Source organism: Harpia harpyja, chromosome 23, assembly GCF_026419915.1.
Source record: "Harpia harpyja isolate bHarHar1 chromosome 23, bHarHar1 primary haplotype, whole genome shotgun sequence".
NCBI lineage: Eukaryota > Metazoa > Chordata > Aves > Accipitriformes > Accipitridae > Harpia > Harpia harpyja.
In genome coordinates, this window is record NC_068962.1 from 4758230 (window position 1) to 4786156 (window position 27927).

The 27927-nt window shown below is 37.3% G+C and overlaps 1 protein-coding gene across 8 annotated transcripts; it reads left to right on the top strand.

The window, feature by feature from the left end:
- On the top strand, window positions 1-27896 carry CEP83 (centrosomal protein 83). Of its 8 annotated transcripts, XM_052774265.1 has the most exons (17): window positions 3320-3871; window positions 5839-6098; window positions 6450-6600; window positions 7874-7966; window positions 8244-8375; window positions 12099-12350; window positions 13661-13792; window positions 17546-17660; window positions 19137-19281; window positions 19416-19565; window positions 20218-20293; window positions 21390-21547; window positions 24330-24459; window positions 25348-25451; window positions 26116-26296; window positions 26987-27097; window positions 27572-27896. In XM_052774265.1, the coding sequence occupies exons 2-17, from the start codon at window positions 5950-5952 to the stop codon at window positions 27617-27619; spliced, it is 2127 nt and encodes a 708-aa protein (XP_052630225.1). In that variant the 5' UTR covers window positions 3320-3871; window positions 5839-5949; the 3' UTR covers window positions 27620-27896. The 8 variants fall into 8 exon arrangements, with proteins under 8 accessions (XP_052630222.1, XP_052630224.1, XP_052630226.1 ...); XM_052774262.1 differs by lacking the exon at window positions 3320-3871 and adding an exon at window positions 1-79 and having other exon boundaries at window positions 26987-27896; XM_052774264.1 differs by lacking the exon at window positions 3320-3871 and adding an exon at window positions 1519-1574 and having other exon boundaries at window positions 5940-6098; window positions 26987-27896.
- The last annotated feature ends 31 nt before the right edge of the window (window positions 27897-27927 follow it).

Here is a 27927-nt window from a genome sequence, read left to right on the forward strand (position 1 = left end):
CTCGCCCGGCGCGGCGTTCCCAGGATGCTCCGCGGCTCGCGGGACCCCGGCGGGCGGCGGCGGGCGGCGGCGGCGGGAGGTGAGGCGCCATTTTTAAATTCTTCGTACCGGTGGCGGACGCTGCCGGCTGAGCGGGCTGGGGTGTGAGGGGCCGGGCGTGCCGTTGAGGGAAGGCAGGCTGGCTGGCTGGCCGGCCGGCCGGCCTAGGCCCTTCCTGCTCGGGACTTCACCTGGTGGCGGACGAGGTGGGAGGCCTTTCGGCCTTTAGCTCCGGTGCCGGTCGCTCCTCCCCTGGGCTGTTAGTCACGGAGCAGAGAGCCGGGAAGAGAGGCCGGCAGCCCGTCCCGTGTTCCGTCTGGTGCTAACAGCCTGCTGCGGCCTCTCCTGGCCGGTCGTGGGCTGGGAATCGCCCAGCACAAGGCCGGGGGGGCAAAGTTGAGGGGTGGGAAGGGCCCGCTCGCTGCCAGGCTTTCAAATATTTACGTTTGCATGCTTTCTTTTCCACTAGTGGACCTCAGCGATGTGCAGTTTGAGGATAATGATTATTTTTCTGCACATCTGGATGTGACACCCGTATTAGTGTTGCTTCTCTGACCAAGCTCCCACGCCCATAAGTCATAGGAAAATTAACCGTAAAAATGTCACAGTGACTTACACGGCTCGCTTTGCTTCTCGTATGCTCTTTGTCCACATACTGTAAGGTGCATATAATCATATTTCTGCCTACAGGAGGTGTAGGATACATATACTAACATGAGACCTATGCCCTGTCTGAACATCTTTAAGTCAATATGAAAGGAAGTGATTTTTCAGAAGAGTTTTGGTTGTGGACTATAGAACTATTTGTGACAAGCAGCCATCTGTATGTCCAAGTAAAACTTTGAATGGGATTCTAATGAGCAGAAGTTCTCATGTGTGTTTGAAGGTCTCTTGTCATGAAAAAACAGTGGAAAACACGTGGCATATGTAGACTAGCTGTTCTTGAGTACAGCTAGATTTACCAGCTGTAGCTCCCATACAAAATTTCATTTTGATCAGTAACTGCTGTCAATTTGACGTAGTGTAAGTGGCTAAAGCAAAAATTTTAATCCTGAGTTAAGATATAACCTTGTTTGTTGCTTTTCACCCGATAAGTAACCATATCTCTAGAATAAGACAGAAATTGAAAGGGCGATACTATATGCCGTGTGTAGGGATGGACACTGAAATAACGTATGCTTAATTGTTGTTGGAATTCATACTTTGAACAGTGTTGTGGAGGAAGTAATAGTAGTTTGAGTGAGATTGATGTCTTCTGTAATGTAGAAGTCATACAGATGTTCTCCAAAATTTCTGTACCTAGGCATGCAAAAGTGTTAAGTGTTTATTTTCACTGGATTCTCTACAATGATATCTGAGCACTATCCAGATTATGGAACTTCCTATAATAAAGGTTTTCATGTCTCTCTCTGATACCACCCCCCCCCCCCCCCCCAGATATAGATATCTATTTTTTTGGGGGGGGGTGATTACTTTGGCTATTGCAAGTTGCTGATAGTGGATTAGTAGAATGTGGACTGTTAAAGTAATGAGAGGTATGCTATCATATTTCTCAAATTATATATAATTTTGTTTTGGTTTTTATTCACTTGATGTTCATGGGAAGTCTGATCTCTCATGAGTGTGTTGCATAGTCGTTTAAGGTAGGATTTGTTTCACTTACCTAGCGTTTAGACAGTTACCTAGTCTGAGGCTGTGATTTCTGAACATCTGAGCTCATGATGTGACAACTCTGCTCCTGAAAGGAGAAAGCCTTGCTCCTCCTCCTGCTTATTTCCTTGCCTCTTTGTTCCTTTCTCCTAGCCAGTATCAGCTGCCTGCTTTCACTGATGATGTAGCCTGTTGGATTTCTCCATGAGCTAGCATGACTAACTGACCTCACAGAAAAACTGTTGAGTGTTTTCTGCTTGTTTAAGTGTGTTGGCTTCTTGAGTTAAATCAGTTCATGGAAGGGTCTGATGAATGACAAATCTAGGAATGGGGATGAAGAAAGGAGGAGTGGAACCTCCCATTCCTGGTGACAGTGGGCTCTTGTATTGGATTCCACTTTTTCATTAGTTCATTATCTAGTCTTACTGTAGACTCTTAAGCAGGGATGAGAAGGAGTAGTGTTTGAAGAGTCATGAGGCTGTGCTGCTTCTGAGTGTCTCACTTATTCTTTCAGGCAAATAGTTTATTGTTTCACAAGACCTTGGCTGATTGGATTAGAAAAAAAGAAGAGAAAGAGCATATAAAGAGGTCTAGAGTTCTGACAGAAACAGGCAAATGGATTAAACCATACATTGTGTGAAACAGCTGTTTGGCTTTCAACAGATTTTACTGAGAATTTTACTGGTTGAACAAAACATGGCACAAGGCTAAGTACTGTTAATTTTTTTCATCAATAGCTGCAAAATTACATTCATTGTATCAACTAACTGTTTAAAACAGTGTTCAAATATAATGAATGTATGTGTTTTAAGTGTGGATGTGGTATGGAAAGCAGAGCCATGAGTGAGTTATTATGTTACCCAGGTGAATTATCAGTACATGCTGAAATCATGTAATTTGGTTATGCCAGGTAAGCTAGAAGGAAGCCTTGTTGTTGTAAACAACATACAATAAAAATAAAAATTGTAATATAAATAAGTACAATTATCTTGATATCTTCATATTTTTCTCTAAATGCAAGTATTCTCACCATTTTAAGTGCTTGTAGCAAACAAAAAGTTAAAATAATATAGCTGAAAAATCTTGTAAAAGAAGAAAAGCCCTTTCATGATGTGTAGATATAAAGAAGAGAGAGATGTGAAATAGGTCTTTAAGCAGTGTTTCTCCCTGTATGAAAATAAACAGTTGGAGAAGAAAGGCAAAGTAAAGGTCATTCTTGCAAATGTAATTAAGTTACTTCACTTAGCTAGATATTTTACAATAAATATTGCTATTTTAGCTACTGAGTGTGCATTTCCTAGGTTTCAGGACTCTGCACCAATACCTTTATATGTATACCTGCTCAAAATTATGTTAAGATTTCATAGTATGAATTCGGAGAACTGATACAAGTTTGCAGTTCTGTAACACGACAAAATTTGGCAAATATATAGGTGGAGAATTAACTTTAGATATGATCTGGTTTTAGTTTCTTTAAAGTATGTTTTATGGTTCTCTACTTCTTGAACAGATTTCCAAGAGAGGAAGAAATTTTAACTAGTGTTCCTTTGAAGTATTTCTCAAAAATTATGGGTGTAGTCTTGTGTAATTTTGAAGATTATTTAAGGTCTGTTCATTGACTATGAGCAAGTACTGTAAGCCATTAGCACAGAAGAAATTCTTCTTAGTAATATACTTACAGTATTTGTAGCCCTAAATGATGTTGACTACTGACAGTTCACTGCCACGGATTATTTTATGATTTGGGGGAAAGAAAAAAAAGTTTTTTTTATTTGTAAGAATGTGAGTAGGTTAAATATTACAAGTTGCTATTAATAATTTCAAGGAAAGAGCTCCATGTGAAGTAATGAAATCTCTTACGTTACTGTAGTTTGGTTCACAGTTGTCACCAGGAATGCAAATCATGAAATTTGCCACTAGGTGTCCCTGCAAGCCAAAATAGTTTTGTTTCCTTAACTACATACTGCTTGGGTTTTTGCAGTCCGAAACAATTGTTTTGTAAGCTACAATTTTTTTCCCTCTCTTCTTTCCTTTTTTCTTTTTCATGAAGTCTTCATCCAGATGAATACATGACCAGGTGTGTGTCTTGCTTTATAATTTGTGCGCTTTTTCATAGCAGCAAAAGCTGTGAGGAGAGCATATACTTCCCACCCACAGCAGCTTGGAACTGAGAGTACAAAAGGTTGCGTTTCCATTTTTCTTTTGGTTGATATGTTCTCAGAAAACGCCATGGGCTTTTTGGTGTCTTTGACTTTATATCTGTTATGCCACTTCAGAAATACTTCTTACTCGAGTAAGCTGCAGGATTCAGACCCAACTTTAAATCCTGTGTTCTTCCTTCTGAGCTTTGGCTTACAGTTTGATGGTTACATTTGGTACCTGTGGCTTATGAAAGCAAAGACCTGAGACGGAGAAAAGTACTATTGCCTGGTGGTTGGTTGTGTTGGTTTGTTGCTTGTTTTTTGGGGTTTTGGTTTTGTATTCTTTTTCAGTGATCATGATAACCCTGTTGGTATGCATAGAAATTCTTAGGGGTGTGCTGCCTTGGGTTTTCTCTGTGGACCAGAACTTTCTGTCCTCTCACATGGTTTATTGTCCTTAGGATCACTGACTAGTTCTCCTCATACAGCTGTTGGTTTAACAATTGAAAATGTCCTTATATTGAGTTTGGAAATTGCTGTTGTCCTTTGTTTCTCAGCAACCAACAAAATTCAGGAATCAAAAATAGATACTGTATTGATTAGAAGGTTCTTCAGAGCTTATGCTATTAATGTTGGAAATTGGTTGTGCATACAGGACAGTCACTGAGGAGAATGTTCTTTATTCTGATTTCTTTCCCCTTATTCTCTCAGCAAATTTGGGTAAAGCAGAATACAAAGTTGCTGTTGTCACTTTGCCTATACTAGTGGTGTAACTCTGGTAGATTTGAAAAATGGGAAAGAAAACTTAAACGTAAGACTTTCTTACGTTATTAGGTACATCTTAGTGGAGTGGGCACTGACATGCAACATTTCTTTTCCTATATGGAAGATGGATTTTCATCTTGCTTATAGTTTAGGGGTTTATAAAATGAAATGGTAAGTGTTTAAGATAGATCCGTGAAAGATTTGAAGAGTGGAATGGTAGAAAACATTATATATTCAGCTGTATATGTAGAGAAGGTGAGGTATTTGCAGTGATGGTGGAGATTTAACATTTTTCATGTTTGAGTTTTACTTTGTACAAAGTTACACTTTGTAACTTTGAATTACATTTTTGTACACTGCAACCATGGAGTTCTTAGGCATCGGTCCAGTTATGCCAAAAGCTAAAATGGCAGAGAGGTTGGTTTCAAAGCTTTGTAACTTCCCTAAAATTCAGTTATAGTCCTCCCGCCCCCAGATCCTTTAGAAGTGTCAGTAATGATCAGATTAATATCGAAAAGAACTGATGGGGCATATTAGAATGCTTCCTCATTTCTCAGCATCTGTTGATTTGCAGCTTTCTCACACCAATCTGATATTGTCACATTTAGCAAAACTCTTTCTGGAAAGGTCACAAGAAACCGTGAGATAAACTTTGAAAACGAGGAAGTGACATGTATCGATGATGTATTTCAGGGCTGAACTTTGGGCAGGTATGTTCCAGACTGTCCATGAAACCTTAACTCTTCTCCAGAGAGGGCTTGATAGGAATTCAACAGTGAGAATTATCTGCTCTTCTAGCTGAAATGAGTAGTACAACTTGTTAGGATAGTGTGACAGACTATGACTGTAATAAGTAAAGCTATATGTGTCTGATGTCTGTGGCCTCTGCTGAACTCTGGTTCACAAGGCATCATTAGGGCATTACTAGCATCGTAGTTTGCTTCTCAGTGTACAGTATAAGTAAAAATAACTTTTCATGTAATCTGTCAGATAGAAGTGCTTGTGCTTATTTTGTATTGACTCAAATAATCTCCATGTTTAAGTTTATTCTGTGCCCCTGGAAGGGCTATTACTTTTTAGGGTAGGCAGAATGAGCAGAGAATAGTTGCCCTCTTAGTAGAAGCTTCTAACCTGAGTTACAGCAGAGCCAGGATTCTTCTGTACTGAAGGCAAAAGCAGTGTGTGAAATCTTTGAACTGTGAATATACTCGATTGCTAATTACATGTCCTTGTATTTGTTCAGGTGACTTGATCTTCTGGGATGTCAGCAGAAAAAGTGGATGGCGTTGTGGATTAATTATAAGTTAATTTTTATTTTGTCTTCTCCATACTCATTGTGAATAGTCATCATAAAATGGATGATTTGGGCAGTCTCCGTCCTCCCGTGGCTGGAAATGGTGATATGGCTAATTCACAAGAATTACAAAAACTTCTGATGGATGAAAAAATCCGATGTGAACACCATAAAGCAAATTATCAAACCATAAAAGCAGAACATCTAAGGTACACTAATTTAAACAGGTTTCTTCATATAAGTTGTTAAAAGGTGAAGCTAAATAGCAGGTGGAAGGGATTTGAGTGTTTGCTATTTCTGTATTTAAAGACAGATTTGAGCATTGTTCAAACTAGAAAATAAACAATTGAAAATACCTTAAGACATTGCAGATTAAGTTTCTGCAATACTTCTTATGCTTGTAAATATGGGATAACTTTCCAGTATATTACAGGAAGAGGATATTAATAACTTAGTTCTAACTTGGTATTTGCATGTTTGCTTCTACACACGAGTCTTCTGAGCTTTAAGATCTAATTTTAGAGGGTAAATATAAAATAAATATGTATTTTATCTTGCAGATTACAGGAGGAATATACAAAATCACAAGATGAACTGAAGCGGTTGTTAGTTGAAAAGCAGACTGTACATGACAAATTTCAGTTTTTTCTTGCTGAATGTCGAGAGGAGTTGCTGAGTAAAACACAAGAGCTGGAAAAACTGAAGATGCAGGTGAAATACTTTACTGGCAGGACTTAATATGAATTTTAATCCTGTAGTAGGGCTATACATATATTTCTGTTTATGTAACATGAATATACCTAGCTTGAATATATTTCAGATATCTTGAAATTCACCCAACCCGAGTAATGTTTCTTCTCTAGAGTGACTATGGGTTGAAATTATTGTTTTCTTGTTTAACTGAACCTTCCAAATCCTATTGTTATGTGCTATGTTAATAGTTAAGACCCTCAGTCTCTGTCTGTGCATGCTCTTCTGTTATGGGGAGAATCATCTGCCCTGAAGGATGACTTAGATGCCTAAACCTGTTAGGATAAGTGACTGGAAAAATAGATATTTGTTTCTCTCTGTGATGACAGCTTGCTTCATTTAAAAAAAACCAAAAAAACCAAAAACAGCCAAACAAACCAAACACAAAGCCAAACACCACCCCCACCCCCTGCCCCCCCAACATTTAAGATTGTTTGGATGACACTTTCTATAACTGCTTGTTTCCTTAAAATAATGCAGGACATGTTCTTAGAAAACAAATAGAGCATCTAACAAAGGATCCCAGACTCTGAATGGAGGAGATGTGCCTCAGTATCGTAACTAGAATCGGTTTGCAGGGACTTCAGGGTTCAGATAAGTGGAAGAAAAGTAGAATAAATTAGAATATATCACAGGTTGTGGATGAAAATTTTTTTTTAAACACTTTTTCTTGGTAGGTAGCTTGCTGTATTAACCATACCCCCAAAAACTTAACAAAATGCCATGCCAGCATGGAGTGTAAGGCAAGGAATCTTTCCTGATTCCATTTTCATTTCAAACCAGTACCCTTGTATCTGTTGGAGAACATGTATCTAATGTGTTTTACAAAGAATTGGTTTGGTATTGCTCATTGTGATTCTCTGGGGTTGGTTCACTTACTGTTTAATTTTTTTCCAAACGCTAATTCTTTATCTTTTATGTGAGACCACTTTTCCTTCCCCCCCTCCCCCACAAAGGAGATAAACCTCTTGGCAATTCAGCTTGACATTTGTATTGCTTCTACCAGTAAATACTGACATTTTAAATGCTTCTGTTATCTCCCCAGAATATTTTTAGTTCACTAGTATCATGGGTTTTTGCTTCTGTAACTACTATTGAAAGGTCTTTAGAAAAACAGAAAATTAAGCAGCATTCCTAACACCATATTTGAAAAACTTTATTCCTGGCTATTTGTCCTATCGCAGTGTAAATAAATGAATTTGACTAGTTATTTATGATACCTTTCTGTCTTAAGGTGCTAACTCCTCAAAAATTAGAACTGTTAAAAGCACAAATACAGCAGGAATTGGAATCTCCTATGACAGAACGTTATTGGAAGCTACAAAATGTAAGTAGTAAGTATTGAAATACTATTTCATTTAGAGTAGTGATCACCAGGTTCCTAAAACCTTAGGAAATTAAAACTGAAAGGGGAGCAAAGTATGTCATTCTTTGTCTAGTACTGTTGCCCCAGGCAGTGAAGGTTGAAACCCTAGAAGAAGGAGAAGGAGGGATTCAGTTCATCAGATATAACTTGTGAAATGACAGGAGCATTGCATGGACATTTGAAGGAAATAAATCTGAAAACTTCTGATTGATGTTTTTGGTTCTTTTGTCTAACTTAGGAAGTGGAAAAATACAGAACAGAATATAACAAACTTCGTTATGAACATACTTTTCTGAAATCAGAATTTGAACATCAAAAGGAAGAACATGCACGTATTTTAGAAGAGAGGAAAATAAAATATGAGTCTGAGGTACGTAGAATGTTACAGTAGCTTAAAATGTATCTGATGACAAAACTGCTACAACATTGTGAAAACATTGGTACTTGATGCATTGTCAGTTTGACACCATTTCATAACATAGTGTTTGTTTCCGTTCTCTTAATTCTCAAAACACTTTTATGACTTAGCCTAGAGCTGTCTCTGTAGGTTTGTTCAGTGATGTGTTGCAATATCATTTGTGCTATTATAAGTAAGAATAGACTTGCCTTCTGATAAATGACAGCCAGTAGCTTTGCTTAATGCTTTTTTTAATCGCATTTGTGATAGAATTTGAGACATTACGCTAATCTGAAATTAATAAGTTATCTCAGCAACCGATGTAAGTTTAGATTTTAAATTACTTATGTGGCAACTAATTCAAGAAGGCAGCAGCAGAAGATATTGTTAATACCAGTGTCCTGGTTTCAGCTGGGATAGAGTTAACTGTCTTCCTAGTAGCTGGTACAGTGCTATGTTTTGAGTTCAGTATGTGAAGAATGTTGATAACACTGATGTTTTCAGTTGTTGCTCAGTAGTGTTTAGACTAAAGTCAAGGATTTTTCAGCTTCTCATCCCCAGCCAGCGAGAAAGCTGGAGGGGCACAAGAAGTTGGCACAGGACACAGCCAGGGCAGCTGACCCAAACTGGCCAAAGGGGTATTCCATACCATGTGATGTCACATCTAGTATAGAAACTGGGGGTAGTGGGGGTGGGGGATCGCCGCTCGGAGACTAACTGGGTGTTGGTCAGCGGGTGGTGAGCAATTGCACTGTGCATCATTTGTACATTCCAATCCTTTTATTATTACTGTTGTCATTTTATTAGTGTTATCATTATCATTATTAGTTTCTTCTTTTCTGTTCTATTGAACCGTTCTTATCTCAACCCATGAGTTTTACTTCTTTTTCCCCGATTTTCTCCCCCATCCCACTGGGTGGGGGGGAGTGAGTGAGTGGCTGCGTGGTGCTTAGTTGCTGCTGGGGTTAAACCACGACAACCAGACAAGGGTATATTTTGCAACTAAGTTGGATCATGACAGTGGCGGTTGAAAGGATACTGAAAACTTTGGTAACTTTATTTCAGTTGTATTAACTCTTGAAAAAAAAATTCATGAATTTTCTGTTTCAGAATTGGACTTTCAAAAGTATAACTAAATAAATTACCAGCTTATTTATCTTTTAAACATATGCAGCAGTGTAAATGAGTGGTGCATGTCATCTGCATATTCATTTAAGTATTTGGGAGTATATATCCTAAGATGCTGGGTTTGAATGTATTAATCCAAACATGAGACACAAATCAAAGCAATCATCACTTTCAAAATCAATCCAAATTTGCAAATGGAATGCATTAAAAACGTAACAGTTGTCCTTCCCGGAGCTAAACCCACATGCTGCTTTACAGCCTGCCTCTCTTGTGGGCTTGTTGAGTTTTTGCTAGTCCTGCAGCTAATTAGCACACTTACAGAGAATGAAACTACCTTGAGCCCAGGGCACAATGTGATCTAGTTTCTTTCTCTTAGATCCTTTTTAACTTTCTATGCCATTTAGCACAAGGAAGCTACAAAAACATCATAATTCTTAAATGATGGCTTGGGCACGTCATGCAATAAGTGTTTGAATTTCCTCATAAAAGGGATTTGGAGGGCTTTTGCTGTAGAAATTGGCTTTGCTCCAATAGAGATCACTGAGGCAACCTCTGAAAGCACTGCTGCAGATCAGAGTTTGGACTAGTCTCCAAATACCAAGAGAACTCTTACATACCTTACTTTCTCACTCTTTTGCCCCCAGTATTACATTCAGTCCACATAACTCATTTTGAAACACTGGAATCTATATAATACATTTGTTAGTTACAGTCTTGAGATTAGTTTGTACCTATTGTACTACCTTGTAACAGAAAGATTTTTTTTTTTTTTCCTTTATTTTCTATCTGACAGGGCCCAATTGTGTTGGCTGTCTTGAATTACTAAAAGATTTGAGTTCTGTTGTGGTTGTAGAATTGTGGAATTATATGAGTTGGAAGAAACCTTCTTCTAGTCCAACATCCTGCTTAAAATATTGAAGTGTAATGAGATCGGGTTGCTCAGGGCCATGTCCAATTGAGTCTTGAACATCTGGAAGGATAGACATTCCACGACATTTCTGGGCAAACTATTCCAGTATTTAACCATCTTCATGGTAAACTTTTTTCCTAATACCTAACTGGAATTTCACATATTCCAACTGTGTCCGTTGCCTCTCTTCCCATCACCATGCATCTCCTCCTCTTCTCCAAGCTGAAGAGGCATAGTTATCTCAGGCTGTCCTTCTGTGTCGTGTTCCCCAACCACCCGACCAGCTTGGTGGCCATCCGCGGGACTTGCTCTAGTTTGTCATTATTCTTCATCTACTGTACACAAACTCCAGATGCAGTCTTACAAGTACTGGAAAGGAACAAAGGATCATTTCCCTGGTTATCCTCCTGCCAATCTGCCAGGATGCAGTTGGCCATCTTTGCTGCAAGGGTACTCTGTTGACTAATGTTCAACTTGTTGTTCACTAGGACGCCCAGATCCTTTTCCATGGAGCTGCTTCCTAGACAGTTGCCCCCAGCCTGTACTGTTGCATTGGGTTACTCCATCCCAGATGCATGACTTGCTCTTGTTGAAGAGGTTCCAGTCAGCCCATTCCTTCAGCCTGTCCAGATCCCTCTGAAGAGCAGTTCTGCTTTCCCAGCACATTGACCATTCCCCCCCCAATTTGGTGTCACCCGCAAGCTTGCTGGAAGTGTACTCCATCCCATTATCCAGGTCACTAATGAGAACATCAATCAGTATTGGACCCTGTACTGATCTCAGAAAGACCCTACTAGCTACAGGCAGTCAGCTGGGCTTTGCACCACTGATCATCACTTCTTGAGCCTGGCAGCCCAGGCAGTTTTCCACCCACTTTATCATCCACTTTTCTAGCCCCATATGTCACCAAGTTGGTGAGAGAGATAATGGGAGACTGTATCAAAAGCCTTGTTAAAATCAAAGTATACAAGAGCCACTGCCCTCTCCTTGTCTGCAGTGCCAGTCACCTCATTCTAGAAAGCAGAGAAGTCGGGCATGATTTGCCCTTGGTAAACCCTGCTTTCCATCACCTTGTCTTTCATGTGTTTAGAGATGGCTTTTAAGACATTTTGCTTTATAACCTTCACAGAGACTGATGTGAAGCTGGCTATCCTGTAGTTATCTGGATCCTTCTTCTTGACCTTTTTGCTCTTCTTGATGATGGGTGTGCTGTCTGCCTCTTTCCAGTCATCAGGAATCTTCTCTGATCGCCATGACTTTTCAAAGGTGATAGAGAATAGCCTTGCAATGATACTAGTGAGCTCCTTCAAAATGCTTGGATCTGTTCCAAGGACTTGTGTGCGTCCAGTGGATTAAATGATCCCTAACATTTTCTTCCTCTACTCTGGGTACTGCTTTACTCCCACAGACTGCTAGGCAGCTCAGGTACATCTGAGGCCTGAGGACAAGCCTTATCAGTGAAAACTGAAGCAAAAAAGGCATTGAAGAATAGGTCTGTTCATTTTCCTACTCTAAGAAAGAAAATAACTGTGAATGTAATTTCTTAATATTTTAAAGGCACACTGCTGCTCTTTCCTGAATTGTCAACTGCTGTATTTGTTGCTGCCTGACACCTAACTAATGTAAAAGTTTTTATTTTTCTGATTAACAACTATCAGATTGCAAGGCTGGAGAAGGATAAAGAAGAACTCCATAATCAGCTGCTGAGTGTTGATCCCACGAGGGACAGTAAACGCGTGGAGGCACTCTCTAGAGAAAAGGCACAACTGTATCAGAAATTAAAAGGCTTAGAAGCAGAAGTAGCAGAACTGAGAGCAGAAAGAGACAATTGCGGTGTGCAAGCAGAAAATGTTCAAAGAGTACAAGTACGACAGTTAGCTGAGATGCAGGCTATGACAAGGTCTCTAGAGGTAAGATTCTCTTTTTTTCTTTTTTTTTTAACTTTGCCTCCTTGTAGAGTGTAGTGAGAATAGCACTTGAACTGTCACTAAAGTCACTGATAACTTTGCCATTGACTCTACAATTTGAATTTGTACCTTTCAAATTTAAAAACAAATTGTAAGTAAATTGGGAGTCATGTACTGCCAATTCGACTTTGGAAAGGTGGAGAGCTCAACTGAGAGATTCTGCTGAATGATCTTGTTTCTAAACATGCGAGTGATATCCATGTTTGCAGTCAGTAAGATGGTCATGTCAGCACTTGTCACTTGGCTGGAGTTAGAAACTGATGACAATATGTTAATAATCTGCTACAGTAAATTTTTTATTCTTTTCAAAAATGTCATGAGATGCTCCCCTATTCCTTTAATTCTTTCCTCACATGTTGTTTTCTTTCTTGCCTACCTGTGTCTCTCCTTTTTCCAACAAGTTACTGCAATCGTTTATTTCTTGGCTGTTGCTCTCCCTTAAAGAAGCTTTGGTATTTCTGGCCTGTTGTATTTTTCCCAGGGTTCCACTGTATTCCTCATCTGTGGTCTTCAGTCCTCCTGTTAGTTCTTGCTGTCTCTTTAGGTAGTGAGTCTTTCCATGTAGATTTCTTGCAGAGTTGCAGCATAGAGATAGATGGTTCATTTTCCTTTTTACTGTTATCAGTGCTGTATACCTTTGTTACAAAATGCTCTGATCACAACTTAAGAATATTACAGCACTGTTCATTTTAACTTAGAAAACTTAAAAAAAAGTCCTGCTGGAAATAGCTCAGAAAAAGAAAGGAGATATCGTAGGTTAGATTACCTTTTTGATACTTAGTAAAGCTCAGGGTCTTGAGTCTATAATACTCACAGTAATTGCATTTTATTTCCTCTCCATGATGTTAATTCTTTAGTTAGTGTAACTGTATAGGCCAACGTATGACATGTTTTTAAGCACCACTTAGAGTCATACTGGTGTTTACAGCCCAGTAATTTACTGGTAGGAATACCTGCTGCCTCCTAACCAAGTCAGATTACCTCTGCCTCTTGTGAAGTAGGATTGAAAATGTGTGTGATTCTGTGCAGGCAGTGTTAGTAAAAACAGTTGTGACTTTTGAGTAAAATTCAAGACCCTTGTTGTATTGGAACATATTGTTGAGCAAAGATATAATAATATATTATATAAATATTTATAATATAAAGAGTCAGTAATATCTGAAAGCCCAGATCAATTGAACCTTTCAAGTGAATAGCAAGAGACAGCCCTGCTCAAAAAAAAAAAAATCTTACAAATACCTCCTTTATTCAAGGCAGAAAAGAAGTCTGCTGAACTACAGATTGATCGAATTGAGAAAGAACTGCAGATGAGTCATGAGCAAAACATTCTCTTAACTAGCAAACTTCACAAATCTGAACGAGAAGTCAATGCCTTAGCTACTAAAGTAAGTGCTTTTATGGTATCTGAAATACATTCTTCATATCCTGTTATGTTTACATTTTCCTGTATATTTTACATTAAGAATAAAATAATAATGTCTTCTGCTGTGACTTAAAATAGGTTTGGAATTTTTTTCCCAATTTCAGTTGGAAGATACAGAATATGTGACTTTACAGGAAAAACATCATCCCTAAAATTATCTCTAAAGATTGAGGTTATGCTCTTTCTATTTCATTTTCTAGATCTTTTTTTCTAAACACAACAGGGCTTGAAGAGGTATCTTTCTTTATATTCATGATTTTAGTACTCATGAAAATAGCCAGCCCTATTTGATGGAAACAAGCATTACTTTTTCATAAAGTGTGCAAAGTGCAATAGAGCTTTAAATTGTTTCTTTTTTTTTTTTTTTTTAATGGAGCTATGGCTTCTAGAGATCTTAAAAAGTATCCTGTGAATGGGCTGTGTTAGCTACAGGAAGCAAGCTGCATTGGAATCACCTGTGGAGATTTAGGTTATATTAGAAGAAGGATGGTCACATTAACATAGCATTCTTCTTGGGCTAATGCCAGCATAGCTTGTACAGAAACATTTCTGTACAGCACTGCATCATGTCATTTTAAGTAGATCGTTGTCTTGCAACATGTTTGAGCATCTTAGTTGTTGGGTTGGCACCAGATCTGAGAGATTTTGTATGCTTTTTTTTTTTTTTTTTTTTGAGATATTAGAAAAATTTCTAGAAAAATACTTAAGACAAAAAAGATCAGAAAGCTTCAAGTTTAGGGAAAACCTGAAAGTGCTTAAGAAACTTGACATCACTGTTTAGTATTTTAGCATAATTAGTTTAGTATGGATGTCAGATTCAGAGTTTTATCTGGTTGCAGCGACTCTTCAGCTACACAACTTAAAAACAGACAGATCCTTTATGCAGTTTCATATGTGATTATTTGAATAAATAAGAAAAATCAAAACACTAGTAAACCGTTTTACCTTTAAATGTTGCAGAATACTTACATTACTTTGTGTAAATCTGAGTCAGGATACTAGTCCTAATGAAGTAGTTACTTGGGTAAACATTAGCTTTCTGCTGTCTCTTATTCCCTCCTTTCTGGAGAGAATACTGGGTAATAAATTTTTATCACATCTGTCAGTTCCTGGTAGCAAATTTAATCCCGTGTGTTTTCTTACCGTTCTGGAGAGGATTTAGTTAGTTCTGAACTAACTGTAAAGCCAGTAACTTTGGTCTTGTAAATCTAGCTGAATGCAGAATTATTTTAAGCTCTGTTGACTTAAAGCTATCCTGCACTTCTGAATATACTTTCCAGAATAACACTGACATGTGCTTTGAATGGGTACGGCAGTTAATATTGTCATAATATGCCTCAAGAAAGATACAATACAGGAAGAAAACTTTAACTTCTGCCATAGTTGTTCTTTAACAATCTCAGATTTAATTCAAAACAGGCTTTACAGCGCACATTTATGAGTGTGAAGTATTTCATTTTGGTCCTTAATCCAAAAAAGGTCTCATTTACCCTAAGAACAGGATATACCTATACCAGTATTTAAAGCCTCTTTATACAATGTGTCATACTTGTCTCACGTGAAAAATAAATAGGAGGGGAAAACTTCTGTTAAACATTTAGTAACGAATTGTCTATCAGAATATATAGAAGATTGTTACAGTCTTTACTTTTTGTATCAACTGGTGTTCTTTGCTCACCTCCAGAAGTAGGAGAAAATTAAACTGTTCAGTGGTGTTTCTTGAAGGGAGGAAAGTAGAAACTAATTTCTATACTAACCTCCACCCCCTTCTGCACCCACTCAAACTTCTTCCTGAGCACAGGTGCATGCACTGATCTTCCAGATTTTGTGCCTTAAAAAAGCCACCTTAAAATCTTTGCAAGTTGCCCTGAAATGTTCTCAACTTAGTATTTAAGCAACCAAATCCACCATGTAGTTACTTAATAAGCTACTATGTCATTCTTAACCTTTTGCCACTTGTATATGCTAGCAGGTTGTAATTACATTTGTCATTGTGAATGGATTTTTATTATAAGTGCTTTCCTCTAGATATTTAATTCTCATTGACCGTGTAATTACTCCATACAAATGCCTAAACTATAGAAAGTTTCCATGCAAGCAGTAATTGTCTTTGATTCGATGTTCTTAAAGCTCCTGCTTTTATGAGGCCATTTGATGTGTGTGTCACGGTTGTAGAGAAGTATTTGAATTAAAATGCACTTTAAAACTATGAAGACCTGCATTTTGAGGAAGTAGTGTAGCACTCCAGGAGGTCAGGGGGACTATAAGTAGTTACCAAATTGAAATTACTTGGGGGAGCAATTGGTAATCTGGTTTTGCATATTACTGTTTTGTTTTACTTAGGGAGATTAAATTTAACTTTATTTTAGCTTGACTTTGAGGGATCTTTAGTCAGAAGTGAAGTATGTGTAAACTGACATGCTAATGCTTGAGTTAGCGAGGCATCAGGGTCTTATGCAATTTGGATCAGTGTCATAGCAATGTATTTCCAACGAGTAGTCTTTTCAGAAATGCCCCAGTATTCAGAGGCTAGCTTGTAGAATGTATAGTATTTACTCAGAAACCGAGTTTTCAAAGGCAATCCTGCACATCTGTGCATATGCCACCAATGCTTCTTCAAAGAGTAACTTTTCTACACTGCAGCCTGTAATAACTGGCTGGTTAGATGTTGTGGTTTAACCCCAGCTGGTAACTAAGCACCACGCAGCCGCTTGCTCAATCCCCCCCCCACCCAGTGGGATGGGGGAGAGAATCGGGGAAAAAACAAGTAAAACTCGTGGGTTGAGATAAGAACAGTTTAATAGAACGGAAAGGAAGAAACTAATGAAGACAACAACAACAATAATAAAATGACAATAATAATAAAAGGATTGGAATGTACAAAAGAAGTGATGCACAATGCAATTGCTCACAACTTGCCGACCAATGCCCAGTTAGTTCCCAAGCAGCGATCTGCCCCGAGCCAACTCCCCCCAGTTTATATACTGGGCATGACGTCACATGGTATGGAATATCCCTTTGGCCAGTTGGGGTCAGCTGTCCTGGCTGTGTCCCCTCCCAACTCCTTGTGCCCCTCCAGCTTTCTTGCTGGCTGGGCATGAGAAGCTGAAAAATCTTTGACTTAGTGTAAACACTACTCAGCAACAACTGAAAACATCAGTGTGTTATCAACATTCTTCTCCTGCTGAACCCAAAACACAACACTATACCGGCTACTAGGAAGAAAATGAACTCTATCCTAGCTGAAACCAGGACATTAGAGATGAAATACATGTCAATAGTCAGACAGCTTGGTTCCTGGAATATATGTTGTGTTTCAGCACTTTGATTGTTTTAATCAGGGAATATATAAAACTTGCCTCTCAACATGACTGACAACTCATTCAGTAACCTTCAGTGTGTGACTTGAGGAATTAATAAAAACAAGTAATAGCACTGATTATGATTTGGGGAATCAGATCATGCTAATAGCTTTTGTGTTACAGTGTCTATATAATCACCACTAAAAATTATCTACAGGAGTGGATATTCTGGACTGGCTTCAGAAAAGCAGTGGAAGAAAAAAATATTTAAGGTATTTTTAAAATAAGCATAGTCCATTATTATCTGGCAGACTTTCTTGTTCGCAAAGTATCACGTGAAAAACTTACAGTAAAGCTGTGAATAATATATATATTTATTTTACTTGATTTGGGGTTTTTTTTCTAATTCATAGGTAGAAGAACTTAAACATTCACATAAATTGGAAGTAACAAATGTCAAACTGGAGGCAGCAAGAACAAAGAGTGAGGTAGAAAGAGAGAGAAACAAGATTCAAAGTGAAGTGGATGGTAAAACGTGCAATTAATTTCTAATGATTTCTTTTGTAACTTCTAGTTAGAATACTACAATTATTCTTCCTCCAAACATTCCCCAGCAGCCTTCACCTTCTAATTCTGGTCTAAGTTATAGATCTGACAATTCATTTTGTATCTGAAATAACTGTGTTGTTTCACTTGGTCTACTAGGTTAAGAACAGTTACGAACAATTTTGCATTTATGTAAATTAGTGAATCTGTGACACAATCTGAACATAATCTGTTTCAAATCATGTACTTCATATGGTTATTTTTTCTATTATTGCCAAATTCTAGTGTCTTTCACACTCTGCTTGAAACTGTAACATACCATAGGGCTTCAGTGGTTGTTTTGTTTTCTGATTCTGTGTCCATGGAATCGATAACAACTGGGTAAGGTTGCCATGTGAAACAAAATACAATTTCTAGCTTATTCTTTAAAGAAAATAGGCGATGTTCTAAGCTACCTAATACAGCTGAGTATGTAGGCAACTCAAAATAGCTTTCTGGAGTGAAAAGGCCAAAGCTTTCTAGTACTAGTTATGTGTTGATGATTTAAGTCACTACACAGCTTTTAAGCAGACTGTCCTCACCGATTTGCCATAACCCCCAATTGGTACCTTCATCTTCCTGGAATAGTTGTTTCTGTTCACTTGCTTTAATACTAAGTTCTCTAAGAGCAAGTAAAAGTGGTGTTTTCTGTATTGACAATGCGCTTACAGTATATTGCGAACTAAAAATGTTGGACCCTATGAAATACAAAACTAAATACAGACAAGATTTAAGCTAACCTGAACTTGCTGTGGAATCCAGTTTGCGCCACTGAATTAGCTAAACAACCAGGAGTCATTGTTATAGCATGTTGGCTTATTTGCTGGTGAACACAGGTGTCTTGGTCACAAGTTTTTAATTTGCATCTTTTGTCACTGCCTGTAGAGTAGTAATTTTAGAATTGCCTCGTGGTAATATGAGTGGATTAAAATGTGGGATTTGTTGTAGCCAGGTTACTATGGTTTCACTGGTAACCAGTTACTGTTTACCATAAACTTTTCGATAAAAAGAAAATAACAGATTTTCTTCCTTGACCTTCTCATAGCTATTGTGGAAAACTTTTTTTTTTTTTTTTTTTTTTAAATCCAGACACAACTGCCTAGCAGGAATTGCTTTAGAGCTTAAATCTATAATAATATCAGCTGGTTTATTACTTTTATATGTTAAAATAATAAACCTTCATAGACAGAGATTCCAGTGTAACAGTTACTCTTCAAAACCTTTTGAAATGTTGCTGTTATACTAAGAAAGGCCATGTCTCTTCTGTTTTTCTTGGGTTTTTTTCCCATTCATTCATTCTGTCATGTGAATTGTGATTTTTAGGTCCCTTATATCAATTTATGAAGTTATTTTAATACTGGATTTCATCCGGTTGACATCAATAATGACATTTTAACTTTTTTTTAATGTATAATGCAGGATTGCTGTCAGACAAGGAAATTCTTAAGGCAGCTGTTGAACGTCATAAGGTGCTTTTAGTAGAAAAGGATCGGGAGCTAATTCGTAAAGTGCAAGCTGCCAAAGAGGAATTTTTTGAAAAAATTGCAGCCTTACAGGATGAAAAGTATGTTTTTTGATTTACTGCTCAACTTCTAAAAGAGGAGTGTTTTGAGTAACTTTTAAAAATGTCATTCTTAGCAACTAAACACTTCTGGCATTTTGTCATGACTCTTGTGTGCATGTTGAATAATGTCTCAGGTTAGAACTCGAGAACAGATTAGCTGATCTAGAGAAGATGAAAATGGAACAAGATACTTGGAGACAATCTGAAAAGGATCAGTATGAAGAGAAACTACGTGTTGTACAGATGGCGGAAGAATCTAGCAAAAAGGAACTTCAGCGTTTGCGGTAGTGTGGCTTTTCTAACCTTAACACAAATTTCTCTTTTTTTCCCCCTATTTTCTTTACAGTAGTCAGTATAAAAGTTTACTATTCATAGATACACAAATGTTCATTATGGTAAATTAAACAAAATTATCTTTTTTGCGTTGTGTAAAAAGAGAGTAGAATTAAAAATGTGCTGTTTAAAAAAGAATAACATTTTTCATCCAAACCTTTAAAAATTACATTATTTTAATTAACATTTTTAAGGCATAATTTTCCAATACTCATGTTTGTTAAAATTGGGTCCGTGTTGGCTGCTGGCATAGCCCCAGCGTTAGAGTAAACCATTCCTCTTTCCATAATGGCACCTTATCAGCAACTGGGACCCTAATACAGTATCTCTTTGAGTTGGTTATTACAGTTCTCGGTGAAGTTGTTTTACTACAGTATATGTATGAAGGTCAATATGATAAAAGGAGCAAAAGTCAGACTCCAAAAGCCAACAAATCTACTCCTATATGAATTCTAATAATCAGTAAAAATACATTTTAAATCATCGTTTAGTTAAATATTTACCAGCCTTTCAAATTATACAATATATTCTATTGTCAGACCGATTTGTCTTAACATCTATATTTTAATTAAATAAAAATAAGGATATCTTATACAATTTTAGATTAAAAATTCAACAGCAAGCTATTCAAACAGAGGAGTTGGAAGAAAAGAAACGTGAAAGTGCTGATCTGAAACAGGTAAGGTTTTATTGCGTTGTAATGTTTTATAGAGAAATACAATCTTTCCTGCAGTTATCATTTCCAGTGTTTGAAGATTAGATTGAATTTTTAAGGCTTTTTTTTTTCCTGAGAGACAAAACACAACAGATAGTTAAAAGCGAAAGTGTTCAGAAATCAGTCATGCTTTCCTGGACCTTTACAAGTGGATTATAGCTTTTTGCTTAATGTGTTTCGTGGGTACCAAGGATTTCAAAGCTGAATGTTTATAGACTGGTGTATTGAATATGGTTATGCACTATTTAACTGGAGATTCAGTTTCCATGGAGACTTATAAATTGCTTCTAGGTAATGCTTTGCATTTACACTGCATCTCTCATCTGAGGTTCTTCAAGTGCTTAACAGATGTTTCATATACCTCTTTACACTACTTTATTCATTTATTTCTATTGCAGAGTAAATTGATGGCAGTGTTGAAAATAAAACCTAATTCTTTTAACTCCTGCTCACCCATGATGTTATTTAGTAGGTAAGAACATAGCTGCGCATCAAAGTACTCTGCAAGCTGTGTGCACTTGAAGTTCAAGGCAGTATTTTTTTTTCCTTCAGAAATTGAGGTATCTGAGTGTCCATGTGGAGGGAGAAAAAGGAAAGGGAAATCATCTTTTCTATGTGCTGGCTGCAGAGGTTGGACTTTTCAGACTCTGTACTTGTTTTTGTGAAATGGTTGGTACAAAGCATTGTGCGTTGTGAGACAGAAGAGTCTGGGTAGCTCCACAGCTCTGCTGCTAAATGTTGTGTGGTGCTCTAGTTCTGTTCAGTCCGGGGGCTTAATGTTGGATTTCTTAAGTTCTGGGGGACACATCAATGACTGAAGACTCCTGCACCCCTTTCTCATTTTAATTACAGTAGAACACCTTCTTTGTCTAGTAGTGATTTACTGTAAAGCTTCTGGAGAAGCTGTTGAGTAAGAAGACAAGGAACAAATAAGAAAAGCTTATGAAAAGCTAATGCAGCCAATTGGTGTCCTCGTTCTGCTTTATCTCAGTATCTCAAAATTAATTGTTAGTTATTTGTATACCTTCTCAAATGGAAAAAAAATTTTTTTTTTTTGTAGCAAGTTCATGACATGCAACTCCAGCTTGCCTCACTTTCCCAATCAGAAAATGATTTGCTGGAGTCTAATCAGAAGCTGAAGGAAATAATAGAGAGATTGAAACAAGAATGTCAACATGCAAGGATTTGGGCAGAAAAAGCTCAACTGGAAACAGAGAAGTAATTTTTTTTCTTCCTTTTGGCTTTACTTTTCCTTTTCATATTGCTTGTGTTCCTTTTGTGTGGATTACTTTATTCAGAATCTACAATCCATAGTTAAGTCAGAAATTAAAAATAAACTGGGCATATCGGACAATTGTAAAAAATGGCTATACATTCTGTTACGCAGAATGTATAAAAGCTTTGCTTGTGGTAACTTCAAAAATAGGGGTCTGTTTCCATTCATGTCTGTTACAATTACTTATTGACTAGTGAAATACACTATTTGTATAAAATGAAATCCTATTGATACTGAAGTGAATGTCAAACTTATATTAGTTTAAGTGGATCTAGAGTTTCACACACAGTTTTTTTTAAGAGTGTTTAAGCATTAAGGGTGAAAAAAGCATTGTATTATGCTTTGATAAGGTTTCAGGGACCCAGTCTGTATATGTGTGTATGTACTTTTTATTTTCCCCCTCCCACTAGATCCTTTTAGCTGATACGAGGCAAACAAAAGCTTATTGGATATCTTCTAGTTGCTCTTGTCAAAATTAAAAATAATCACTTTCCTTTTTTGCACAAGCTTGACCACATACCATCAAAATATGCTAGTAAATGCTGAAGGAAACCAAATCTTGTTCAGACTCCATATAGCAATGAACACTTTCCTGAAATTCAAAGATTAATTTGTCATTTAGTCTGAAATAGCTATTTAGTATTTCCTCACCTAATAACCAAATACATGTCTAACTTGTGGTGGGTTTTAAAAAAAGTCAGCATCCCAGATTAAACAGAAAACTTCCAAAAGATATAATGTGGTGGCTTTTTGTTCTAGCTTCTCTTTTGCTACTAATTGGTACTGCAATTGCTTTGTTTTCATTAGTTTAAGTATTGCTTTTCAGTTTAACATTTGAAGAGATTATTGCATTGGGACTGCAGAGTATGTTCCGTTGTCAGTAGCATGTTAAATACTTTAGATGTTTACTTTAGGAAGGTGTATTCATATTTTGAGTGAGATTGACAGTCTCACTCAAATAACAGTGACAATGTGATTTACATATTTATGGGCCATAGACCAGTCAGGAGTAGGTTTTCCTGGGAAGGCAGTGGAAGGAACTTGGCAGTCCTCAGAGATCGTTGTATAAGTATGTAGATAAGGGGAGATGCACCAAGGCTGGTACCGCAGAAATTTAGCAGCTTTGCAGCCTACATTTAAGTCCTCCAGGTTGGTCCTACTGTTACCCTGGGAGCCCTGGGACATGTTTCCATTCTTTTTCTGACTCTGTGGGTGACAGGACTTCCTTCCTCAGTTCAGTAATTCTTACGAGTTTGAACTCCCAAGAATTAAGTTGCACCAAAGCAACTTGGCTTAAAGAGGAAGTGAAATAAGAACCAAAAAATAAGAAAGCCGAAGATAAAAAGTTTCAGATAAATAAAATAATGCCAGCTGAACCATAAGTAGGCAAAGCAGCTGCCTGCCTGGCTGTGTCAATCTTAGGCTTGGAAATGAAAATGTGAAATGAGAAAAAGGGCTGAAGGCAAACTATGAGACTGATACAGATCAGAGATGAGCTCAAACAGGCACTTGTTAAGTATTTCAGGAACAGCATTAGTGGCATTTTAAAAAAAAAAAAAAAAAGCTCATGGCATTTTTAACCACGGTCTCAATTGAAATTATTTTAGTGTTAAGCAGTGCTTTTTGAGAAAGCTCTTTGTTTCCTGGGTAGTAGTAGTTATTTATAGTCAACAGCAAGACACAAACCCCACTGGGTCTACTAAAAGAACTGTGACAGGTACCAAGTGGGCCAAGATCCTGGTTTGGATATGAGAGTGGATGATTCCTAATACTTCTACTGTGGGGAAGGGAAAGGCTGTTTGATGAGAGATTTATGGAGATTCATTCATAGTCCCTGTAGGAAAACTGCATCAGCCCAGGATTGGAGTGGTATGGATGCACTGATACCAAGCCTTGGACTGCATTTCTTAAAAACTGCTGCACAGAATCTCACTATTTGGTTTTGTGTCTCTCTTTTTTTTTTTTTTTTTTTTAACAGTAATGTAGTTAAGTATGCAGTTAATTCTTGTCTGCTTTAACCCACAATGCAGATAGCGCAAACAAGGCAGCAGAGAGAAACTGGCTCCTTTCCTATCCACTGCTAGAGAACACAGCCTAATTTTAGTATGTTTTAACCATGCAAAGACCTAAACAGATAACATATGGCGTCGGTAGCGCGTGTTCAGCTGAAATGTTGTCTAGGAACTACGTCGGTGGAGCTTCCTGTTGTGTTGGTGTTTGTTCTGGCCGTGAGCACATACTAGTCAAGTCTGTACTTCTCTGTTACAAAGGTGTAGTAGACTGCACAGGGCAGCAACCTATTCTCTTACATCTTACCTCCCGAACAGAGAAGGTAGTTGTCAGCACTTCTGACAACTGATGTTTGGCATAGATGTCTACTGTTGTGTTCCAGTGTGATTGTTTGATCTGAATTTAGAAATTTTCCGTGGATGAGTTGGCATGCTGCCAAACCAACAAGCAGCCAACAATTAACTAGCTTATTGGAATCAGTTTTCAAAATTTGCCTCATAGTTGAACAAAACCTAGGATGATGTTAATGCACAGGTTCGAATGTTGTTAGTCACAATTAGATTGTTAGCACAATCAAATTTAAATCAGATCCTTCAAGTATATAAAAGCAGGAGTTGTGAAAAGATGCATCTATTTTAAGAGCCTTAAGGCATTAATTGAACACACTGCTTTGTCTATATAACCTCTTAATGTTTTAACCTGATTTTTTCAAAGGACTTTAGAATACAAACGTATAGAATGGCTGGAGGAGAAGCATGTGCTTACTCAGCGCATCACAGAGAAAGAAGAGAAATACAACCAAGTGAAGAACAAGCTATGTCGAGCTGCTGTTGCTCAAAAAAAGGCATGTTGACTCTTCCTTTATGAATGATCCAGCTCATGAGAAGTTCAGCTTTACTTTGGCCAACTAGAATTGTTTTAATATTAAGAGTTTATTTGCAGTCTACTCTATATAATAACAAAATATATCAGGTTTGTCAAGATTAGCATAGAAATAGGTTGAAGTGATAAGCCAAAGAATATTACAGCCAACAACTTTGTTATAATGCCATCAAAGATTTTGTGAGGCTTTTTTTGCATGCGTGTGTGTGTCTGTATATGGTTATTTAAGAGGTGGACTCCTTGATTAGTAAGGATGATGTTTTGGATACTAGACAAATGATGTTCTACTTTTCCTTGATGGGAATATTGAAATATTATATCTTCTCCTAAGCTTGCTTTTTATGAAATAACTTGAAAGGAAAAGCTGATTGTTTATAAAAGCTCAAGATTAATTGGCAGTTTTATACATTGGACACACACAGGTTATGAAACCTACCAGTAGCTCTTAAGGTTGTAAGAAATTGAGGTTAACATGAGGAAAAACAAAAAACAAAACAAAACAAAAGCATACTTTTTTTTTTTTGGTCATGTTTATACTTATTTATACATGGTCATTTAAAGAACGAGTTCTGTAATTCTCAAATATAGTTAGTGTTTGTTAGTACAGTTAGTCACTGACCCAACAAGTGACTGACAGCTGTGCATCTTTCAGTCACAGCTATGGATCATTTCCCATCTCTTCTGTTTCCCATCATCAGGATTCAGAACTTTCGAACAACACAGCACCTCTTCTTAAGGAAGGAAAATCCTAAAAACTCACAGCTTGAAACCATGTACAGTGTAGATTTAATTTTTACGGGATCTAATCTATCAAGGTGTTACTTAGCTGTTTGAAATGTCTGTTTGACAGAGAAAGACTCTCAATGATAATAAACAAAGGAGGATGCAAGAGAAGCTAGAACTTTTGGAAGCCAAGATAGAAGAACTAGAAAAAGAAAATCAGGTGTTAAATAGGTAATAAACTTTGCTTTTTCTTGGCTTGAAAAATGATATATACCCAAGATCTGACTTAAAAATACAAAGTATTTTTGAAGATACATGACACTTAGTTTAGTAACTGGAGTCCAGTCTGATGGCATTTTCAGCACTAGAATTCTTTGAATGGAGTCCATTTAGGATGGGCAGCTGAGAGCTTATAAGACAACTGCAGGGCTGTCTCTTCAGGAAAAAATAAAGGAAAAATATCTGATAGATGCAGTTGCAGGAATCCCTTCAAAAGAAGGAAGTGAAAAAGACTTCAGAATTGCGAGAGAAACAGATTTAGCATCCTCTTTGAAAGACAAACTCCTTTTTTTTTTTTCCTCTTTCTTGAGTGCCTACGGAGGGCTTGATAATATTTAATTTAATGTGGCTCCTGTGACTCACTACTGTGAATGCTATTAAAAGCTTTATTTATTCCATGTAAATTCTAATCTGTAATACAGCAGATACCTTAATATGTAGAGGGATTTTTAGATAGACATTTAGGCAGAAGAATATACACAGCTCTTCTACCTTCCAGTTCTGGTATATAGTTTTCCCTCATAGTGATAGTAAACAGCAGAGTACTTGTGGAGAGGTATGCTTCTGTGGTGGGGTAATAAAGATTTTGAGCAATAAGCAATCTCTTATTTCCTAGGCAGAATGTTTCCTACGAAGAATATGCACGCCTCCAGAAGAGACTAAAGGACTTGCAACGTAGGCACAATGAATTCCGGAGTTTAATTCTGAATCCTAACATACCGTCACTCAATCCAGTCAGTATAATGTCATCGTCTGCCTTGCCTCCTGGTCCTGAAGTGTCCTTCCCCCTTCTTCAGGTGGTGATGTATTACAAGTTGTGAAAATAATAGCACAAAAGAGGGTACTGGAACAGTCCTTCATTACAGACTTCAGTCTTAAGGAAGGAGTATTTGATCTTTGAGCAGAGGAAGGAAACTTTGAGGAATGCTTCTAGTATTGTTCCTCACAATAGGAAGGAGTTCTTGAAAGATAAATGATATGTTATAGAGTGTAACAAATGGGCAGTTTTAACCTAATTCTTCATACTTTGTCCTTCTGAGAGGCTTTAAATGGCTCCTTCTGGACAAGAAATACCATAGTGGTGTTCCCACACCATGGTTTCATTACTAAAAAGCAGGATTGCTGCTTTTCATTTCTTGTGTAGTTAAAAGTTTTTCTTACTCTGGTGAGCTTCTGAGGGTGAATATCTCTGGCTGAGGTTGACCAGGCTGACTTTACAGATTCTTGATAACTGTGACCTCAGGTCTGCGTGCCTCTTCATTTGAGAGGAGGAACGCTTACGGGTGTATTTCTTGCCGATGCTGTTCATCATGAAAGTCAGAACAATACCCACAAAACATTGAGGAGTAAAATTTAACAAATAAGGATATTTTGGACTTCACAATTTTTATTTTAAAATCATTAATTAAAGGAAATTAGTGCCCATTTTGGTCCCTTGTAGGTGTGCAAACATAATAAAGCCACTTTGTTGTTGTTTTAATTTCAAGGAGGAACAGCATCAAAGAGAGCTTTCCCTGCTTCGCAAGCGGTTGGAAGAACTAGAAACCACACAGAGAAAACAGCTGCAAGATCTTGGACCATCTAGAGAGCGAGCAACGGTGGGTGCATACAGGGACTTGGCTAGAACCAAGATCGTTGGAGGTGGTGATGCACAAAGCGAGGACTCCAAATAAAATCTGCAAACTCTACATGCTGTTAGTTTTCAGTAGTTTCTCCTTTGTACATGCTTTTAATATTTGGCCAAAAACATGCTTGTATGTGCCTGCATAGCATAAAATATATTCTGCATAGTTTTGTATTTATTTTTGATAGGCTGTCATAACTTATCAAATATAATGGTTCAAAACAAAAGCATTGAACGATTAACTACATTTTAAAATGTTTTTATATAAATGATGTAAAATTATTTGGAAGTCAAAGCATAGGAAATAATCTCATCACCTGAAACTTTAAAAAAACTTTTATCAAGGTTTGGGTTGTGCTGACATTTAAAATAAAAATTAAAATAAACTTTTTTTTTGGTAAATCCTTTAAAACCTATTTGATAATATCCTCTTAGTCCTTCAATGTAGAAGTTACTGTATCAGTGTGGAGTTTTGCTGGGTTGCTGTTTTGATTAACAATGCTGTAATCCACATTCGGATTGTTATTTTGAAGTTCCCAGGCAGACAGAGAGGATGAAATGAAACGTAGGAAGTGCTGGAAACTTTTATTGGCTACTGTTGACAATGTGCCTCTTGTATTTTTGTAATGGGAATAACCAATAATAAGGTTTTTAATATGATGTAGTCAAGATCAAATATAAAGTGCCTTCACATTATGAAAATGTAAGTTTTTATTTGTTGCTACTGTAATTTGTTTACTTAACTACAATAAAATTATTTATTCAAGGTTGAATGTATTTATTTAAAATCTTTTTTCTTCCTTA